Source organism: Megalops cyprinoides, chromosome 1, assembly GCF_013368585.1.
Source record: "Megalops cyprinoides isolate fMegCyp1 chromosome 1, fMegCyp1.pri, whole genome shotgun sequence".
In the NCBI taxonomy this organism is placed as follows: Eukaryota; Metazoa; Chordata; class Actinopteri; order Elopiformes; family Megalopidae; genus Megalops; species Megalops cyprinoides.
Genome location: NC_050583.1, coordinates 21,762,148 through 21,782,311, shown reverse-complemented (window position 1 = coordinate 21,782,311; position 20,164 = coordinate 21,762,148). Strand labels below are relative to the sequence as shown.

General features: G+C 41.1%; 1 protein-coding gene across 2 annotated transcripts; it reads right to left on the bottom strand.

Moving 5' to 3' along the window:
* Positions 1–915: 915 nt before the first annotated feature.
* slc16a3 (solute carrier family 16 member 3) lies at positions 916–15,414 on the bottom strand. Of its 2 annotated transcripts, none has more exons than XM_036525430.1 (5): positions 15,394–15,414; positions 7,051–7,298; positions 6,719–6,862; positions 5,550–6,332; positions 916–5,089 (listed from the first exon to the last, which is right to left on the bottom strand). In XM_036525430.1, exons 2-5 carry the CDS (start codon positions 7,271–7,273, stop codon positions 4,710–4,712), a joined length of 1,530 nt encoding a protein of 509 aa, XP_036381323.1. In that variant the 5' UTR covers positions 7,274–7,298; positions 15,394–15,414; the 3' UTR covers positions 916–4,709. The 2 variants fall into 2 exon arrangements, with proteins under 2 accessions (XP_036381323.1, XP_036381315.1); XM_036525422.1 differs by lacking the exon at positions 15,394–15,414 and adding an exon at positions 15,196–15,280.
* Positions 15,415–20,164: the final 4,750 nt, after the last annotated feature.

The following is a 20,164-nucleotide window of genomic DNA, read 5'->3' as shown; positions in this document are numbered from 1 at the left end:
CAACTAAGTGGAAACGTTGCACTCTGAGGCCTTGTGTCTGACAGAATGAGCTGGTCAGGCAATTCATTAAGGACAGGTATGTCCTCGTTATCTTTCTCTTCGCCACTCTACACAATTTCTGCAATCTTTAGGAATGAACCTGCATGTGTTTTTATGAATACCACCTGGGGCATCTGTCTGGGAAAAAACTGATAAAAATCTAATCATCTCAGTTTAGGCTGAGCATGTGTAAATGCTCTCAATTAGTGACATACAAAGTCTGGTGAAAGTTATGGAGAAAGTGTCAAGGTCATAAATTGTGTGTGTGTGTGTGTGTGTGTGCGCACGTGGGGTGGGGGGGTTTTGCATACATTCACAAAATATTTTTTATATAGTTGAAGTGTGCATTCTTCTTGAGCACAGCTTGAAGCTTGACAGTTTCATGTGTTTATGGGCTAAAGCAGCAGTGGATTCAGAGAAAACATAAGAAACCAAACCCTTGTGTTTGTTATTAGAAAATGGAAAAAAAAACTGTATTACTGAAGGATGTATGACACTGAAAAGAGGGTGAGAGTCAACGCTCATCCAGCAATGAGATTTGCTGAGTGTGTCTCAAGGGCGTAGGTTTGGTCTCAACATTGGTAGGGACACAACAACCGAGGGCACATCAAGAATTATCTAATATGACTTCACTCCAAAGATAATGCGAACGAGTTCGCTCAAATATTCGTAAGGACAATTCTGTCCTCCCAAAATATTGGTAGGGACATGTCACTACCATCCATATGCAAACCTACGCCCTTGGTGTGTCTATCAGTAGGATCCTCCTGGATAGATTAATAAACTCACTACACTGCTCCCAAAATTCAGGGTGGGCTAAGAGAAAGAGAAGCACTCATGCATCTGCTTGACAGAATAAATATTTATTGGCTAAATTTGAAACAGGTTAAAGCATGTAAAAAATATATTTTCTTCTACCAACAAGGTGATTGTAAAGTGCTTTCTTATTACAGACAAACAGGGAGATACTGGCTGCCTGAAAACACTTGACAAATCTTCCTGGTTTATTTTTCCTCCAAATAAAATTAAATAAAAAACATTAAATAAAGATCAGAAGTTCATACAGGTTTCACAACACACAGTAGCTTCTCTCCCTTATAGACAGGAGGGTATTGATACCAAGAGAGAGGGAAGTCCTAGGGTGACTGGCTCCAATACTGACCAGAGGGGGCGCTACTCTAGTAAAACCAGCAGCAGTGACCTCAGAATATTGTGGGTCTATATAAAGTTACCTACCCCCACCCCTTAATGTAATACATTCTGAATGCTGGCATAATTCAGTATGCAGCAGAACTGGAGTCAGATCCAGTTCAATTCAGTCAATTGAAGAAATGTCTTGAAATTCAATCCATGAATTGAAACCAGCCCTTCATTTTATATGAAGATTTTTCAATTCATGAATTGAATTTCAGTTCATTCCTTCAGTTAACAAAATTAATTTGACCACTACTCTGACATGCAATATACTCCTGGAATACTGCCTTTATGTCCAATACATTCATTTAAATAGACTCTCCTAACACAGTTGGAAGGTGTATTTTGTATGGACAGTGAATCTAGGTTTTTTAGATTGCTGGTGACTGTTTTAACTGGGACTTGAAATGATTTGGCAAGGGTGTAAATTCAGACAGTAAAATATCTTGATAACTAACATGTCTATATTTTGTGAACAGGTTTATAAATGTATGAAGTGGAATGGTACCAGATATAATTTAATTTCCCCTAAACACTGGCTTTGCCCTCATTTTGCCAGCATTATTACCACAGAATGCTGTCTTCCAAAATTAGTGTTGCATCAAATTTATGTGAAAGAAATGTGGGAATGGGTGGAGATACGCCGTCCCTCTTGTTGCGATCATTTAAGTGCTGATCCCGCTGAAATGACAGCATAACATGGATCTGTATTCTGAACTCTCAGCTCTAGACTGGGGGACAATATCTTTTGGTAACAAGTGAAGGTGAAACAGGATTTCTTTGGGGGAGCCAATAATGCCATTTTGTAAACCAAAATGAAGTCACTATTTTAGGATGTCCCTCCTTCCCTTTCACAAATTCAAGACAAGTTTTACAGTAATACATATCATCGCATAACACAGCGATACAATAAATACAGCAACACTGACTGACCTCTTTTACACATACAATCACACATATGTACAGTACAATGTGCACTAATGCTGGTTGGAGGTTAAGCATTTAGAGAGTAATATCAAAGGTACACAGTTGCAGGACTGGCAGTTTATTGTACAAAATTCATTTTAGGAGTGAATAACGGACAGCCAGGCGGTCACTGTCTGAGTCGTAGGGCCTGTGCGAAAGGAAATGTTCATGTATGGAAAACATAACATTAAATGAATTGTAAACTTATGCATGAAAACAGTTTGCGCAAAACAAAAAGTCGTACCTGACTGGTGAAAGCCCACACGCAGATGAGTCTGAAAACACCATATGACCAAACGCTCTACAGGAAGTAAAGGAGGTGACTTTTGCACAGAAATACCCACAGCACCCAAGGGGTCTCTTGATTATGGAAGAGCTGAAGTACAAGATGTCAGAGTGTGAAGATGGCGGTGGCTGCGTTTGTTTGCTTGGCCCTCGTTTGAAACTCAAGACACCGAGAGAGGAGGCAGGAGCTGGGCTGCCCATATGTAGAATTTTGGGAAATCAGATTGGAACTGTGTGAAGCTCAGCACCCTGTTTCACGTAGCTACTGTATCAACATCAGTTAATCAGATTCAAGGGACATTTATGAAGTTATCTTAACTTGATATTCAGTTGTATGGTGTGTTCCCCATGTGATTTCAGATATAAGGCACTACCAAGAAGGCAAGGGAAAGAAAGCTTATTTCCCTTGCTTGAGGTCAGTGTCTGACACAGGGGCACACTTTGCAATGGTATCACACAATCCCCTAAAGTAGCAATGAATGAGAGGCTCCTTGCTGGTGAACAGTGGTCAATATTTGAAGGCATCCATGATTTGGTCCAATTAACACAGTCTATTTGTATTGAAAGAGAATCAATGCTATGTGTTACTTTTTCCTGGTTGAATACACGGCAATCCATATCTGATGTAGCTGGAACTCCATCTCACTATAAATTTAGCCTGAAAATATCAACCATTGTTACCTCCATAACTGCAACAAATTGCATCCAGAATCCTTTGGGCTGCCCAGTCTCCTTCTTAATGCCATAAACTGTAAACTGCAGGCTAACAGATTTCAGGCCTTGTTTTACTGTTATTATGAAAGGCGTCATAAAACATAGACCTCTTGTATTGAAAATAAAAAAAACCTACTGTCCAGAATTTCATCAGATTCAAGTCGAGATCCAGTCCTCAGTTCTAACATGCTTCCCACTAGCATCTGACTGTTTAGCTGCCGACTGTTGCTCTGTGCATTATTATGCACAACATTTAAACAGAGAGCGAGAGGTATGAGGAAAGAAAATAAACAACAGAGTCAAACAGCACTCCTATTTCGCTGGCTTGCACTGGTATTTCACGATGACAGCAGAAACAGATTTATGCATACAAAAATGGACAAAAGATGAACAGTGAAAATCCACATCCAGCGTCCTGATGAGGTTTTACCTTGAGCAATGTCTTACTGCACTGGCCTAAACAAATGCATTTATTTATTCAACCAGAACTGGTATACCTTTGTCTTTTTATGTGAGACAAATACTCATATTATGCAAAAAGAAGCCCAGATCTCTTAACATCACATTCAGAACCTTGTCAGTATTCTGTGGTGATCTGACCTATTTTATGACCAGCACAATGTAACAAAAATCCATCCCTGTACTATTGCTCACAATATCACAACACATTACAAAATAAGTCCCATTTTGTGTGCCACAAATATGCAGGTAAGCAGACTTTATCTTCCACACACAAACAGCAATGTTGCTAGCATGTGCAAGAAAATCAGTCATAGTTCTGTGTTCCCTTCCATGAACAGATTTTTCTTGCTTAATTCATTTAAAAATGTATATGCACTATGATAGGAATAGTTCTACCGAGAACATCTCCAAAAGCCACTGCCACTTGCCAGTGTGTTACATTTGTAACTTCTACCTGGAAATCTCAATGGTTCCCAGTTAGTATAGAAGCTCCTAGTGGGTCCAGATGTGTCCCACTGTGCTTTACTGCTTGTTCCAAGTTCACCACAACTCCCACCCTAGTCTCTATTAGAACATAGCATGGCACACCGTATTCAGGTGAAATACCCTTCAAAGAAAACAAAACAACTATGTACAATGCAGTGGGTTCCTCCAAACCTGAAAACCTGTGTAGAATGCTATAGTCTCTCAGTACAGTCCACAGGTGATACAGTGACAAGCCACTGTACTTTTTTTTATTTTACATGTGGAAATATTTCTGTTTTACATTTTGTGCCAGTGCTGTTTCAGTGCAATCAAAAGGTGGTCTTATTCCCTCATTGAACATGTGTTTTCAGTGTGTCTTCTGACATGACACAGCTCCAAAGAGTACACTAAAGCGTACGACTATGTAACACCTAAAATAAATACAGCAGATTTTAAAGCCACTACTTGCCTAACCTGTTCAGGGGATTCTCATCCATTCCGTGCACAGGACCTTTAATGTGAAATGTGTCTGTTTTTGCTCCCTCTATCTGACTATCTATCTATCTTTCCCTGGAGGACATCTCTCACAGCGACGTTTCCGGGTTGGTGGCAATGTCTCCGTTCTTCTCTGTGCCGTCTTTCAGAAAGTCCTCCACCTCTACAGAGTCCACGTTGACACCCTCGGTCTGTTTGTCCTCCGCAGTCTTCTCGTTTTCTTTCTCGACCTCCTCCTTCTGCCCCTTCTCCGTTTCCTCGCCTCCTGGTACCTCCTCTGTGGGGGACTTGTTGAGTTGCTCCATCTCTGTGTCCGTCACTGCCATCTCCAGCTTCGCCTCTGGCTCCTCTGGCTTCTTTTTGAGGCAAAAGAAATTGCCAGTGGCCAGCACAATGGCTGAGAGGCACACCTCACACCCAGCCAGCAAGAACACAAACATGTACACCTTGGTGGAATCCAGCAACCGGCCTGTGAGGCATTAGAGAAGAGGGTTAGCCTTACACATTCAGAGGGTTAGTCTTACACACTCAGATATCTGTGTATTGCTGTTCTTTTCATACCATTTCTTCCATTTACTGGAAGAAATGCCATGCGTCCATTTAATGACAAAACACTACAAAAATCAACCATTTGTTTTAGCAACTTTTACTGTTGAATTATCACATAGAACTGGGTAGGGTATAGAGGATGTTTTCGAGAGGGAATTGAAAAAGCAAAAGACCTAGGGCCAGCTGGAAGAAAAGCTGAAATATGATCCCCTGAACCCAAGGCAATGCCAATCGAGCAACACTCCGCAAAAAGGAAAGCAGGATAGAAAATGAATATAATAATAAACATTTAACATAAAAGTTTTAGCTGTGTTTTCAAACACTGTGTGTTAAATCACCATGCACTGTGGAGACCCTGCCTGAGCCACATGTAGACTTACCTGCAGAAGGTGGCCCCACCAGCACGGCAATGGCCTCCATCAGCAACACTAGGCCAATGGCACTGGGGAACTTGTCTGTGCCCACAATGGCCATCAGCACCTCGAACTGGAGGGCGCCCACCATGCCATAGGAGATGCCGAAGAAGATGCAGAAGACCACGAGGGAAGCATAGTCCTTGGACATGGAGCCTACTATGTCAGTGGTACCATTGAAGATCATGGCAAAGCTAAATAGGTAGACACAGCGAGGGCGCACCCACTTCAGCCCGGCGATGATGCCACAGGTGGGGCGGGCGAAGATGTCGATGAAGCCCAGGATGGTCAGCAGCAAGGCCGACTTGGTGTCCTCGTTGCCCAGTTCCTTGGCGTAGCTCACCACAAAGACGGGAGGCACAAACAGGCCCAGCACCATGATGGACGCTGCCACGGTATAGATGACGAAGCCCCTGTCTTTGAACACGGTGAAGTCCAGGAGTTTGGGCTTGGGCTTCTTCTTTTCTTCTACTGCTTTGGTCTGAGTCTCCTCATCCTTTGTCTTCTTTGGGGGGAGCAGGGGTCTCATGAGGGCTCCGCAGGCGCAGCAGTTAAGCAGCATCCCCCCCAGGATGAGGAAGCCCCCCCGCCAGCCGTACTGGTACTGCAGCACCTGACCCAGTGGGGACAGGCAGCACAGGGCCACTGGGCTCCCCGCCGCAGCCAGACCATTAGCCAGCGGGCGTTTCTCATTGAAATACCTGTTCAGCATGATGAGGGAGGGCTGGAAGTTCAGGGCCAGACCCAAACCTGGAATCAAATGACAACCACAACATTTAAAGTACAACACTGACACACAGTACAGATTAGAAACAGAATAAAAGTCACTAAGCACTTAATTCTTTTCCAAACACCAACAAACATTTGTTTGGTTTTGAAACATGCCTGATTGAAAATGCTACAAGTCTCAGTACTGTGTGGTATTGACTCTTATCACCATTTGTGGAGCATATGTTCTAAATATCACTCTGAATGAAGAAATTGTAGGGACTGTTGTTTAGTACAAAAATTAAGAATTACAAACTGTAAATATTTAAATGGCAAGGGTCTCCTTTGTGTGTGTGTGTGGGTAAGTGTGTGTTTATAAATGTCTGAATGTGTGTGCGTATTCTATGCAGATGAGATGTAGCACTCACCTGTGATGACACCTGTACACAGGTATATATGTAGGATGCTGGTGGAAAATGATGCCAGGATCATCCCCAAGGAGGCAAAGAGACCACCCACCATCATCACAGGGCGACACCCAAAGCGGTTTACTAAGATACTACAAAGAGGGCCTGTGGACAAACACAGAGGTGCTCTTCCTGTTAATGTTGTAAAATATAGCACATATAAGCATATATGGTTGCTTTCAGTCATCATGAGTAGGTAAAAGGGTTACGAATGTATTTGCTCTTGCATTGAGGGAGAAGTGCACCACATTGTACTGACAGTTCTTTTTCATCTGTAAGAAAATGGTTCTGACCTGTTCCATACAGCATGGCCAGCAGAATGGAGGAGATCCAGGCTGTGTCACTGTAGCCCACACCAAACTCGCGTATCAGCTCTTTGAAGAAGACACTGACTGCTTTTGGAAAGGCGTAGGAAAATCCTGTGATGACAAAGCAGCCAAACAAGACTGCCCAGCCCCAACCCCCATCCGGAGCCTTCACCCCAGCGGGGCCATCGTCAAGTGCCACTCCTCCCATGATGCTCTTTGAAGCAGACCTAGGTCTGTACAAAGACAAATCACAAGTGCAGGTCACACACCAGCAACATGTTCGCCATGGATTTTTTAGCCTCTGCTTAACCAGTCTGGCTCGCTGCAATTGAATTTCCTTTTCTTGAGGTGGGTATTTTACTGATGAAACAGTTAACCTGCCTGAAGCCTGGCCTCTGATCTAATCAGTACATGACTCATTGTAACATATTATCACTTCCTCTTCAGGCACCAGATATATTTTGAGGGGCTGAGGCTCTGTCCTTTGTAAAAACATTGACAGCCCTCTCCCTAATCCCGTCCACATGCAGCACATGTTCAGCTTTGCTTTATAGCTCAAGAGTTATTGGTGTCCTCCGGTTCACAGTCACACAGTGTTCTCTCCACGTGTTATGAGGCCACTCTGTTCTCCTAAGCTGTCGCAACGCACAGTAGCAGGGCCCTTGCACTAGGTGGCTGTGGACTTGCTGGGCAGCCATTCTATTACATTCGGTGTCATCTGTGCTCCTATACAAACAGGAGCCTGAATGTTATCCCTTTTACATGTGAACACTGGCTAGACGGCAGTCTTCATGACATGAATTCAACTGCGAAGTTATTTTTGTATCAGATGCCTTGGGTGGTAATAAACCAGCGAATGAGATGAATATACATGCACGACGCATGTTCAATAATGTGGCTTAATGGGCATGCTGGGGTTATTCTGTAAGAGCTTGCAGTCCCAGAGAGCTATAATGGGCTGCTGGTCTGATTTAGTGTAACCTCCACTAATATTAAGGCCAGCCCCCACCACAACAGCACCTCCACAAAACCCTGCCACAGCTGGCTTTTATTCATCAACCCAGGTGGACTGTAGAGCCATTGGATTCATACTGCACTACGATCTGGCTCCTTTTGTCAGAAATATGCGCACACATTGCTCGCATGTGTAGAAAACCCTATTATAAATCTCCACCTGTTCAAAATGATCTTACCATCAAGAGGCTTTCTCCTACGGTTGATTTTGTGGACAAAACTATTCATGAATGCAAGACGTTAGGAAATTATGGGGTTTTTTGGAGGGGGTGGTTGGTAGACAACAGTTGGGATGCAAATGAAGACGTGATTGCCAGTTGGGCTAGCTGCACTGCGATACACAGTGATAGAAGCCCCTGGGTATATTATTTAGATACATAACTTTCACCCTCTCTTGAGATCAGATGCGGCATGTCTACATTAGAAAACAACTTCCTCTTTTATCAAGGTCTTCCTTTATCTAACCATATTCTTTGCCTGTGGCTACAGTTAACGGATTGCCACTTGGTAGAATTCAAACACTAATTTGAAACTACTTACTTGCCACGTATTAGTCTTCATGCGCTCTGTCCCATTATGTCCTACATCTTGATGTGTTACATGAGACACAGGTTAGTAATAAACAAAATGGCTGGTGGCTCAAACAGGGAGCCTCCTGCTGCATCCACTCCTACTGGCCTCTGTGGGTGTGGTGCTGTCACCAAGCTAATACTGCAGATGCTCCCCTCTCTAACCTAAAGCTGGCAGGCAGCCCCATGGCCACTACAGTCTCTGTAACCTCTCCTGTGTCCTGGCTTTGGACCTCTGGGCTGTCAGCAAGTGTGGCTAGGCCAAAGTTATTTTCTGTCTACATCTGAGCAGCTTGTCTAGGAGCCATAAATTCTGAGAGACAGAGGACCTTGCTGCCATTTCCTCACTGCACTCCAGGGTAAACTGGCAGACAGATAAGTGAACCATAATAGCCAGATCTGAGAGTGTCACATTGCTGGAGTTCTCAAGTGTATCCAAAAGTAGTGAGGGTGCCCTACAAGAAGCTGATGATGAAATTCTCAAAACACGTCATACAAGTCACATATCTGAAAACATGTGCAGAGCGTAACATGACACTGAATGAACCACAGAACTGAGAAAGCCTCCAAATCATCCTCATGAATTGCATGAAATATACTGCTGTAAATCTGCCACATTTGAATATACAGCAAAGTACGACAACTTTATTAGGGCAAGTTCACACATACATAATATTTGATTAGTATGGCCTAAACAAACTCCCAATTATCAACCATTCTAACACAACTTGTATAGAACAATTATGGTCAAAGCTAGCCTTAATTTGTCCTCTCCTATCCTGGAGTACAATGGCATGCAAATACATTTTTTAAAAGATCCAGGAGAGTATCTTATTTATATTCAGCATAACGCAATGTCACACTACAAGGACAGTGTATACTCTATCCAGCTCCTAATTAACATCTTTATATTTACTTCAACATAGCCACAAAATGTAAAAACGCCTGAGAGATCTACAATAGCAAGTGTTGAAACAGCATGTTTTAACAGAAGAACAGTTTCAACATGCACCACAATGTCTTGCTAAACTTTCTGCACAGCCTTCTCTACCCTGAATTCCTAGCCTCTTCTGTGAAAGAAGTCAAACAAGATGTCACAAGGTAAGGTAGCTTGATGCATATAGATTCTTAATTTATGATCATGTGTGGTAAGACCATTGACAACTATATGATAATATAATTTTCTATAAAAGTTCTCCTTTGTTCATTTTTATAAACATGATGTTTTGACTAGTTTTATAAAATCATTTTCATCTATATTCCTTTATGTCTAACTTGTCTAACTGCACGTTAAAAAATGTAAGATGAATAGATGGGTAGTGCACACATATAAATGATGAAAGCAGGTGCACCAAATCTGTCGACCGATTTGTTGTTAGGAATGTTGTTAAACTTGTAACGTGTAAATTAAGCATGCACATTCTTAGAGTTGTTTTTACTTTCTACCTTTATACATTAACATGGCCTGAAAATTAATGCCAACTATAATTAATAGAAATTGATATTTCAAGCTGAATATTGCTCAACAGTTAGATCCACTGGGCAAATGTGTCATTTTAATAATCAGGGAGAAAACATCAGTTGCTATGCCCGAAGAGCAACCTACCCTTGACACAGCTGCTGCACAGATCGCTCTGCACACAAGCATGTGTCTGAACTTCTCTGGCCTCCTGTGTCTCTTCCTGATTCTCACCTCTGACCCCAAGCCAAGCAATCCCCAGGCTGACCCCACCCAGGGCTCTGCCAAGAAGATATTGTCACCTAAAATAAGACCCTGACATTTTCCTGTCCAGGACAGAATGACCCAGCCACATAACTGCACATGGGATCACTTTCTCCTCTTATCTAATGCCTTTTTGGAAATTCGTCATGATTCTAAGCCTCTATCAGTGAAGTGTGTACTAAGTCATTTTTGTATTTACCTGCTTTCCTCTGATCACTGCTACGATAACTGGAATGATCATGCCATTCACGGAATAGGCTCCAAGTCATGTAATATGCAAAATCAATCTGTAGACAAAATTCTTTCACCTTTTTAGTCTATATGCAATGCTGTTTTGGAATTGCTGATTGTACACTCTCCGGGAGGAAAATGCAGTATGGTTATTTTTCACACAAGTCCCTCAGTGCACTACAGCGAAGTGGATGCTCATTGGAGGATGGGCACTACTCCACTGACATCATCCAAGCAACTCACCGGTGCCTAGTGATATACCCAGACAATCTACTTGCTCTTATCTCCATTGGAACCAAGCCAATTTCCTCTACCTCAGTAGGAAAATACTTCCACTTTTGATGCATTCCTTAATGTCACATTCTTAAATGGGTATGACACAGGACATACCCATGTCCCTTGACCCTTGTCGCACTGTGACAACTCAAGATCTCCTTCTTCCTCCTCACATCAATGTGCCAGTTTACAGTGATCGTTTTTTTCCCTTTCTCCACCGTTCTGACTCCAGATGCCTTGCTTCCGCTTTTCCCCACTGTGCTAAATGCTCTGTTCTCTCATCTACCCTATTGCCCTGACTCTAGCTGCTTTTTCCCTCACACCATTGCACCTCATTGTACTGTGATTACTGCGAAGTACTGTGAGTACTGTGACTAAGACTTCCTCCTCCACCCAAGAGTGCTTGCTCTGGTAGCTCAACTTCCCCCCTCGCCCAGCACCAGGGCACCTGCAGAGACTCACGTCATAGTGCTGCCTCAGGGGACCCGCTTCATTCTCAATAACATGACAATGCTCCCTCTACGGCCCCTGCCCCTGTCTCCATCCCACCTGCCACTCCTGGTCCTCACACACAACGCAGATTACTTCTGACAGGGTCCAGCTGATGTCAGGGGTTTTAGGGCTGATGACGAGCAGAAGCAGAATCCTACTACTTTATCCCTACTTTACATTTACCAGCCCTTCATAAGCCATTGCTGTCAGGTTCATGGTCTTTCTTTACACCAGCATGTAGTATAGTGGGAAGGGTCTCAGAGTTTTTTTTAAAAAAATAGTACTGAACAGAGACCTATGGCATACCCCCGCCTGTCCCAACAAAGGGGAAACTTGTGATTCATATAGATAAAACTGCCACAGACTCTGGTGTACCCCACCTACCCAAGTGCAATGCAGTGAGGCTTGTGAGAGCTTCGCAAAATTATTCATTACTGCCCATGATTTATTTTTAAAAACAAATCAAATTTTCAACTTCTAAATGAGCCCAACATTCTGCCTTAATAAACCCTCCAACTGCTTGTCCCCCTAACACTATTTAAATGGCAGTTGTTTTGTTGAAACAAGAGAAACAATGTAAAAATACATTTGTGTCAAATCACATTAGCATCATAGGAGGAATACTGGCAGCAGAATGGCAATAAAATTCAAAAGGGGGTAATTTATAAGCCTGACGACTTGGATTCGGTTTAAAGCTACCTCAGATGCATCAATCCAAAAACACACTTTGCATTAAGAAGTGAAGGTTTTTTGATTTAAGTGTGAGTCATAGAGCAGTGACAGCACATGCAGTGGTAACTGCAGCAATCAAGTCCCGGGGACGGATCAGCTGTCGATGTAGTTCTCTAACTGTAATGTGTAACTCTTGCCTCCATTCCAACCTTCAACAGTAAGAAAGGTGGTGGCCGGCGCTGGAGAAACAAGGAGAGGCTTTCCAGTTTCACTTCTCGGTCCTCACATGTACAGTCCACTGCAGATCTATTCTGGGGTTTGTCGTCTGTCCAGAGCAATTAGCATCATGTCAGAGCTGAGATAGCACAGGCACGTCCGCACTCCAAGCCAAAGCACAAAGTCAGCTTAATGATACTAACAAAGGTCAACTCACATCTTACAATGTATTTATTTGTTGGGAAGAAAACAAGAAAGAAGGCCCGGTGATTATGACCTCCTTGAAGTCTGGATGTACATCAAACAGCATTTAAGACCAGAATGTAAAACCCTCCTGCTTAATATAACAATATGACAGGAATGTGTAGTCAGATGGCATCTGCAAACTTTCCAGTGTCTTCCAAGTTTAATCATAAACCCCCACACACATGAATTCCTCCACTTCCTCTGGCCAGGTTTTCAACATTTTTGATGGAGGATTCTACACTCACTATTCAGCCACACTTTAGGCATTGAGGAAACTGGACTTGTCTGTGCTAGTTGTCTCTGTAATCCTTCAATCAGACCACTATATAAGCACCCCTAAACACAGCAACCTGCTCCACATCACCTGATGTCTTACATACAGGGAAATGTGATTATGAGAAATATGATTGATAGCAGTTGTAATCGAACATCTGGGATAAATTTGTCTGTTCACCCATAAGTACAGTTTCCTCAATGCTTCTTGCTTTTACTCTCAGCTGTCCTTCCAAGGTGCTAAATTGGGCAATACAGACTATGGAAACTTAACCCCATACATTTCACACTCCCCATGTGACCCATGAAGTCAATGTAAAGCATTGTATGATATCCAGTTATGATTTCACAGACTGCTAATTTTGGACAATGTGGATTACTCTCAAAATTGATTGTAGTGAACGTCACGTTTTTGTACATTTTCCCATTGTATCATCACACTGCAAGCTACGCAAGTACTGTCCTTGGATACCTGTATGCAAGATGGCAAGAGGACAGTGTCGTTAAAACAATTTCAGTCTTACACAGTAATACTGACGACATTTATATTGTATCTACTGTGTTGTATCGATCGTATTAAAGTATCGTTTAAAGTAAATGCATCGTTCTGGTACTGAAATGGATCCTCCCAGATCTAAACAATATTTCCCTTCTGGCGATACAATTGATCGTGGACTACTTGTTTTTTTTTTGGAGAATTTCTAAACCCATGATACGCATAAAATGAATGAAATTGCTTGACAGCAAACTCTATAAATCATCTCGTAATCTCATGCCGGACAGTCTCGGCCACTGTACCACTAAACCGGATGTGTTCCAGTGCGTTTGGATAGTTTATTCTGTGCATAGCTCAATCTCCTGCGTTTCTCACACACGTTACAAAAACAACTGTTTAAAATAGGAACGGAAATCATTTTGAGTCACTGTGTGAGTCGTCAGCGGTGGATGCGACCGTTCGCACGTAGCTAATACTTCCAGCAACCACAGGATGTTGGGTTTTGTAGTTTCGGAGGATAGCCTCATTCTTTCTTTCCGTACCAATTACTACGGAGTAGGAGTATGAATAAAGACGGAAGGAACATGTATTGCTGTCAGTTATACTATGCTGGGAAAATTATTTGAAGATTCTGAATTAAACGCGACCCTTCACGTTTAGATGTGTCATCAGTGTCAGTTAGACACTAGATGCGCCTGTAGATGCGCCTGCATTGGTGAGATGAACCACTGGCATTCACATCAGTAGGTTGTAGGCGCCTATCACATAGGTCTGCACCAGTACGTGGTGAACGTGACTGTTTTGAAGAGCGGAGGTCCAATGTGTAGCTACATCAATAATTTAACAGTTACGTCCACCCAGCATTCCTATACTGAAAGTGTTGTTAGAAATATATTGATGCCACCATGTCTTATTCTGAGCAAAATTACATCGTTAGCAACTGACTTGGTAGTACCCAGTGACGTAGAATAAAATGATTAGATAGTAGCGTTCGCTCTCTCAAAGCAGCGTTTTGTGGTGATACCATACGCACAGTGAAATGCCACTCTTGTGAAACAGCGACAGCATAAATTCAAACGTTAGATATATTAATATGATTTAATAACACCTAAACACTTGGTGGCTGTGTAATTATAATCATTTCTTTGGCGTGTAATCCTGGTCGCATCAACAAAGTTGGGACCTCTGTCACATCACTGCCTCATACTCTTTAGGAAAATAGTCTATTTTCCATATGCAGGATTTAAATAACGTTTCATTTATATATTTATTTATTTATCTCTGACACAGATGTATGATGCCGACTTCAGTATTTGATATGAAGAACAGAGGGCCTGTTGCACACTACCTAAGTGAAAGGCACGAACAACCGAAATATATAGTTGCATCAGTTAAAATCATATACTGTAACGAATCCCCGTGTACCTCAGAAACGTTATGTCATCACCACATGGGACCCCTAACCTGTTACATCTTCATCACCAGTCTGGAGCGCGTGTGACATGCGGGGTTTCCTACGCCTATTGAAGGTTATCTCTTCTTACTAAGTCGGTCATGGTACAATGTCTGTTTTACTGACAGTCTATTAAATTGATATTGACTGATTTCAGTTGCTGTGACCCTAAATATGTAAGTTATACCTTCGCGTTTGAGTGTAGTGGTGATAACACGTGTATAGGTTATTAGAGCCAATCACTAGCCTACACTAATCCGTCGTAAAAATGTATTTCTCGCTGTGCGAAACTACCATACATATCACACCAACACATGTAATTCAACATTTTACAGCAACCATAACACCACCATTATGAAATAAATAATTCTAATGAAGAATATTAGTTATGTTAAATATTGCGACAACTCATTTTAAGATTATTGCGCCCATTCGTTATTTTAGAAGTACACTAATTAGAATCACCTACCTTAATGATGCTCGACCGTCTTGACTCTCACGATCTCTGTCCTAAACCTGTAATTTTATACTACACAATCACGTTTTGTTCTGCACGTCTGATCGAGTACGCCCCACTGAGTTGGAAACCCCTCCTTTTGCGTAAAAAAAAAAAAAAAAGCATTACGCTATTGCCGGTCCTAGAGCCGTCCGGTTCCACATGACTCACCTGTTACCGCAGTTGATGATGCTTGAGTCTGGGTGCGCGCGTTCTTGTCTGTTCGGAGGAGGGCACTCTGCAGTCGACGCAGCCTCTCTCCACTTCCTTCTTTCCCTCCCACTGAACGCAGTACGTCATAGTCTCGTAACTGATGCTGTGTGGGGAAGTCTTTTCCTCATTGTACCAATGTACTATGAGTTTCTTTTCTAACTTAAATTTCGCCCATATATGATATTTTGAAACATACTAGACAGACTGTAAATGTAAGATTAATAGTTACTGTTCTGTTTATAATAACTACTGTTCTATTAAATGTAAATGTAAATGTATTTAACAATGGTTTTGGATTCTCCATTCAATAAATACATCTCTTCTGGGAAGGAGAAACAATTAGGTTTCTACAGGTTTCATTCCATAGATCTGAGTCTGTTATTTGGATAATTGGATGAATTCAATCTTAAATCTCACTGGCTTTCATGAAACTGCTGTTACAGACTTTTTATGATGTAGGGAAGCTACAGCTGAAATGGTTCACTTACAGTACACATCCTCTCACAGTTTAGCAGCAAAGTCATATATTGTTTCACAGTCTCTACATGACACCACTCCTCCTTTCATCTCAGAAATGTGCATATCTGTTTACAAGAGAACTGGGAGGGGGAGCTCTACAAGGTAAGCATTCGTGTCTGTGACAAGAGGTTATTACGAAATATCCGAATTCTAGAAAGATATTTAGATGTACATGTTTCCTCAAGCCTGTGGATATTTAGTTCAGGCTTTTAAGAGTGCTGTATACCACCTCACATACAGTATGTGCATCTTAATATATGCACATGGTTGTCCTTGCTGTAATGTCAACTTAATTGCTGATGATAATATGTTGCCTGAAACCACCTTTATAATGGTGGTTTCAGACTATATATATATAATTTTCTTTTTTCAATGTTAAGACCATTAAAATTATTGCTTTTGGCTTGGCAGATTTATCTGAGAGCCCAGGCATTGACCCATATTTGGTTAGATTGAACTGGATTAATTTTGTTTTACCTGTGAGTAAAGAGTAAGAGAGCTAAAAACAGAGTGCTTTCATTTTTACTATCTGTTACTACAGCTCAGGTGTGCAGAGGCCACACGCCATGATGTCAGCCAACCCACAAAAAATCATTGTCTGGAGATCCTGTTTTTCTGGTATAAAAATAATAATTGAAAGCATAACTTTCCACAAACGTTGGTTGTTGTCCATAGATCTGTCTAAAATATGTTTTATTGCCAATATACTGCTGTATTGCATATGGTAAATCCATACTTCAAGATAATCTGTGTGAGAACTATTTTTCCTGATCTGCCCTTTGTATTACATTCACATTGTCCAAACATTGTTATGTGACTGAATTTTGACATGTAAATTAAATATGCTTGCTCAAACATGTCAGCTATGCCTGTCCAAATATATTTTTCCATACAATTTTTTCCAGAACTAAAACTTGATTAACCATTAATGTTGATGGTATGTCCACAAAGGGATAAACCTATATGCTAACTACAAGTTATACATTTGCTGTGGTGCATATGGAAAGTACATTTATTTGTGCCTGGAAGCCATGTCTGTTATCAGTTATTTGCATAATTGTCAAATCCTGGAAAATTCATAACAGAATGTCCACAAGTAGATCATCTTGGTCAGATTGTATGGCTACCATATTCTGTATGGAAATAATTTGGTCAGAATTTCTTTGATTACTGTGCCATAAACAGAACACGCTGAAATTGATATGTAATAATCAATATTGCTTTAAAAAATAGGAAAAATAATTAGTGCAATTGTGTATAACTTGATTTGAAGCCTTGGAATAAAAAAGAATGAAGATTCAAAACCTGCACTTTTGCAAAAGGAACAGTGTGTGACAGACATGGTTCTTATTGCCGATATGTTTCAACAAGCGAGGAGGGGCACCCCCCACCCTCCAGGGAATGAACTGCGAAGAGCTGTGAAAAGAAGCTTGATATCATTAAACAAACTGATAAATGGAAAATATGAAGCATGTGTCAGCTGTTTTGTCTCAGCTCTGAAAGGCACTGTGTGGTTAAATCTAGCTTGTATTTGCATCTCTGTCCAGCGTCTTTCATCAGCTCGCTTCACAAGTCAGAGTGGAGCCGGGCTGGACTGCAGCCAGGTACCTCGTGTTGCTGCTTCGTGACATCAGGCAGGTAGGAAATGAGAACAATGGATGTATTCCTACTGCATCACCTTCCCCTTTTTTTTCGCTTTGGACATTGCACAGTACAGTATACCGGCTTCTAGAGTGCTGAGTCATGTTGTCATTGCAACTTTTATCAAACCCACTGACGACTGAATTTAAGATGCCTATATTCGCTATTCAGAATTTGATCATATCTATGTGCATTTTGTTTTAGATGTGGAGCATGAAAAGATGCAGATATTTTAATGTGCTTCCATTACTTTCTACTTATTACTTGCATTCCATTACTCTGTTTTCCATGTTGTATTGTTAGTTTTGGAGGGTGTATTCTTTAATGAATTAGAGCTTCACAATGTACAGGAGCAAAAAACATACTGCCCTGTTCAGAATGTAGTCCAATATCTTTCAAAATTAAACCCAAACTGACACTCATCACCAAACCGCCAACCCTGCCCACCTCCCACTACTCTCATCCTGTTGTGGCATCATTTGTCAGCAGCACATTTGCAGCTTTTATGCAAAAAATCATTCAGTTTCATAATATACCATGTGTAATGCTGTTACATTTTTTTGAAGAAGCTAAGCAGGATCAGTGATATGTCACAATCATGTGCCAAAGAAGAGGTGTGTCTAGTGTCACCATCTCACAGCCAATGCAAATTCACCAAGAGCAAGCTTCACATCTAATTTGAATTTTAGTGAGTTCCATCATATGCCAGTGTACCACTTTATGGAGCTGATCGGTTGTGTTTGGTGATTACTTTTTTGTGTGATTGATTGTGCTGCTTTAGCTCTCCTACTGAATATTGACCATATATCACATTCTCAGAGCTGGTGATAACTGCTTTCATTTGAACTGATTCCCTTATTCAGAGCAACTCACCACACATAGATATTACTTAGTGGTAGCAAAGATACGGTGTAAAACAAAACATTTAATAGACATTTAAAAATCAATACAAGCAACAGCAACTGCAATTTTATTACATTTAAGATTAGCAAGTATGGTAATGTGAAGTGTGCACTCTCATTCATCTCCCAGAAACTTCAGTCTGAATAATTTATAGTATTGCATTAATAGCTTAGTGTTTATTAATGCACCATTAGATGCCAAAGAAACAACCTATCGACCAGGGGGAAAAACAAAGATGAGCTTTATTTATGGTGGATGAGTAATATTATCAATGTCTAATTTTATTTTCCTGACCTTTTCATATTTAGCCCCATGTCCTAAACATGTGCTCCAATGCTCTTGATTTCTTTCACCTACTGACTGTACACAATCCTATGACATGAAACTGAAAATTCTGCTCACAGCACAGTGGCTTGAGTTATTACCATAGACGGCAAACTATGAATATGACCAGCTCACCTACTATATTACAGGTGGAAAATCAAAAGATTGAATGTTCTGATATGTTGAATGTGTTCCTCTCTAATATCTGAAGTTCTGCCTAGAGTAGTGACATATAGGGCCTTAAAAACTTTGATATACAGTGGTTGTATTGTTGAACAGGATAGCAACAGTAGTGTGTACAATGCGCCACTGGTTTAGCTCTGGTATCTCTGGTCTGACTGATTACAGACACAGAGCCAACAAAAGCAGCCATGCAATTTACCATGTTAAAACCTGGACAAACTATGATCCATGCAGAAGCTATCTATTACCAATGGCTTCTAGTGAATGAAAATAAAACTCCCTTTAAGGTTCTGACATTCACACAGTCCTCATGACGGCATGTGTCCTTTACACAGTTTGTCCAGTAGCGTTCACACAAGTCAGTGCTCTCAGAGACAGATTCTCATACCACACCTTTAGTCTGTGCTTGTTATGAGTGGTTGAGTCTCAGGTTACTCTGTGTTCCTCAGATTTGACTTTTGCTCTTTTACTGGCTCCAACTTCTTTACATCAAGATATTGAAAAGATATCAGAACTTTGAGTGACAGATTTCTTTGTAAATGTGTAAGTGCTGATTTATGCCGTTTGTACACAGAATGTAATTTTGTCATTCAAATATGTTTTTGTGACATATTTTTGTGTCTGTCAAAGTTTTGATATCTTTAACAAGAACACGTTCAGCATACAAACATGGCAAATTACTCACAGGTAGAAATCATATATTCTCCATATGTCAGTGCATACACATTTGAATGAATAGCTGTCAGTGTCACTCAAAGCAGTGAAAGTCAAGAAAACTTCAGTGAGTTTAATGAATGAATGCAGAATACAATTGTTGAACAAATACAAAATTTAATCGATTTACTGTGTCTGGGTAACAAAACCTGAAAACAGGATATTCACATCTGGTGAAGCTACTGTAATATGCACTGAAATATTTGCAACTATTAAGCACCACATATACAAATAAAAAGCTAAAACAGTTATATGTTACCTGTGTCTTGACCCACTCAGACTCTGTTGTGGTTTACATTTACCCCTCTTTGTAATCGGACACAAAGCTAACAGCTAATTGTAGCTGCCTACGTGCAGGGTAGCAGATCCTCAACCTTTGTCAGGGATTACCTGATCTGTAATACACGATATTCCCTGGACATTTTTCAGCATTGGCTATTTATTT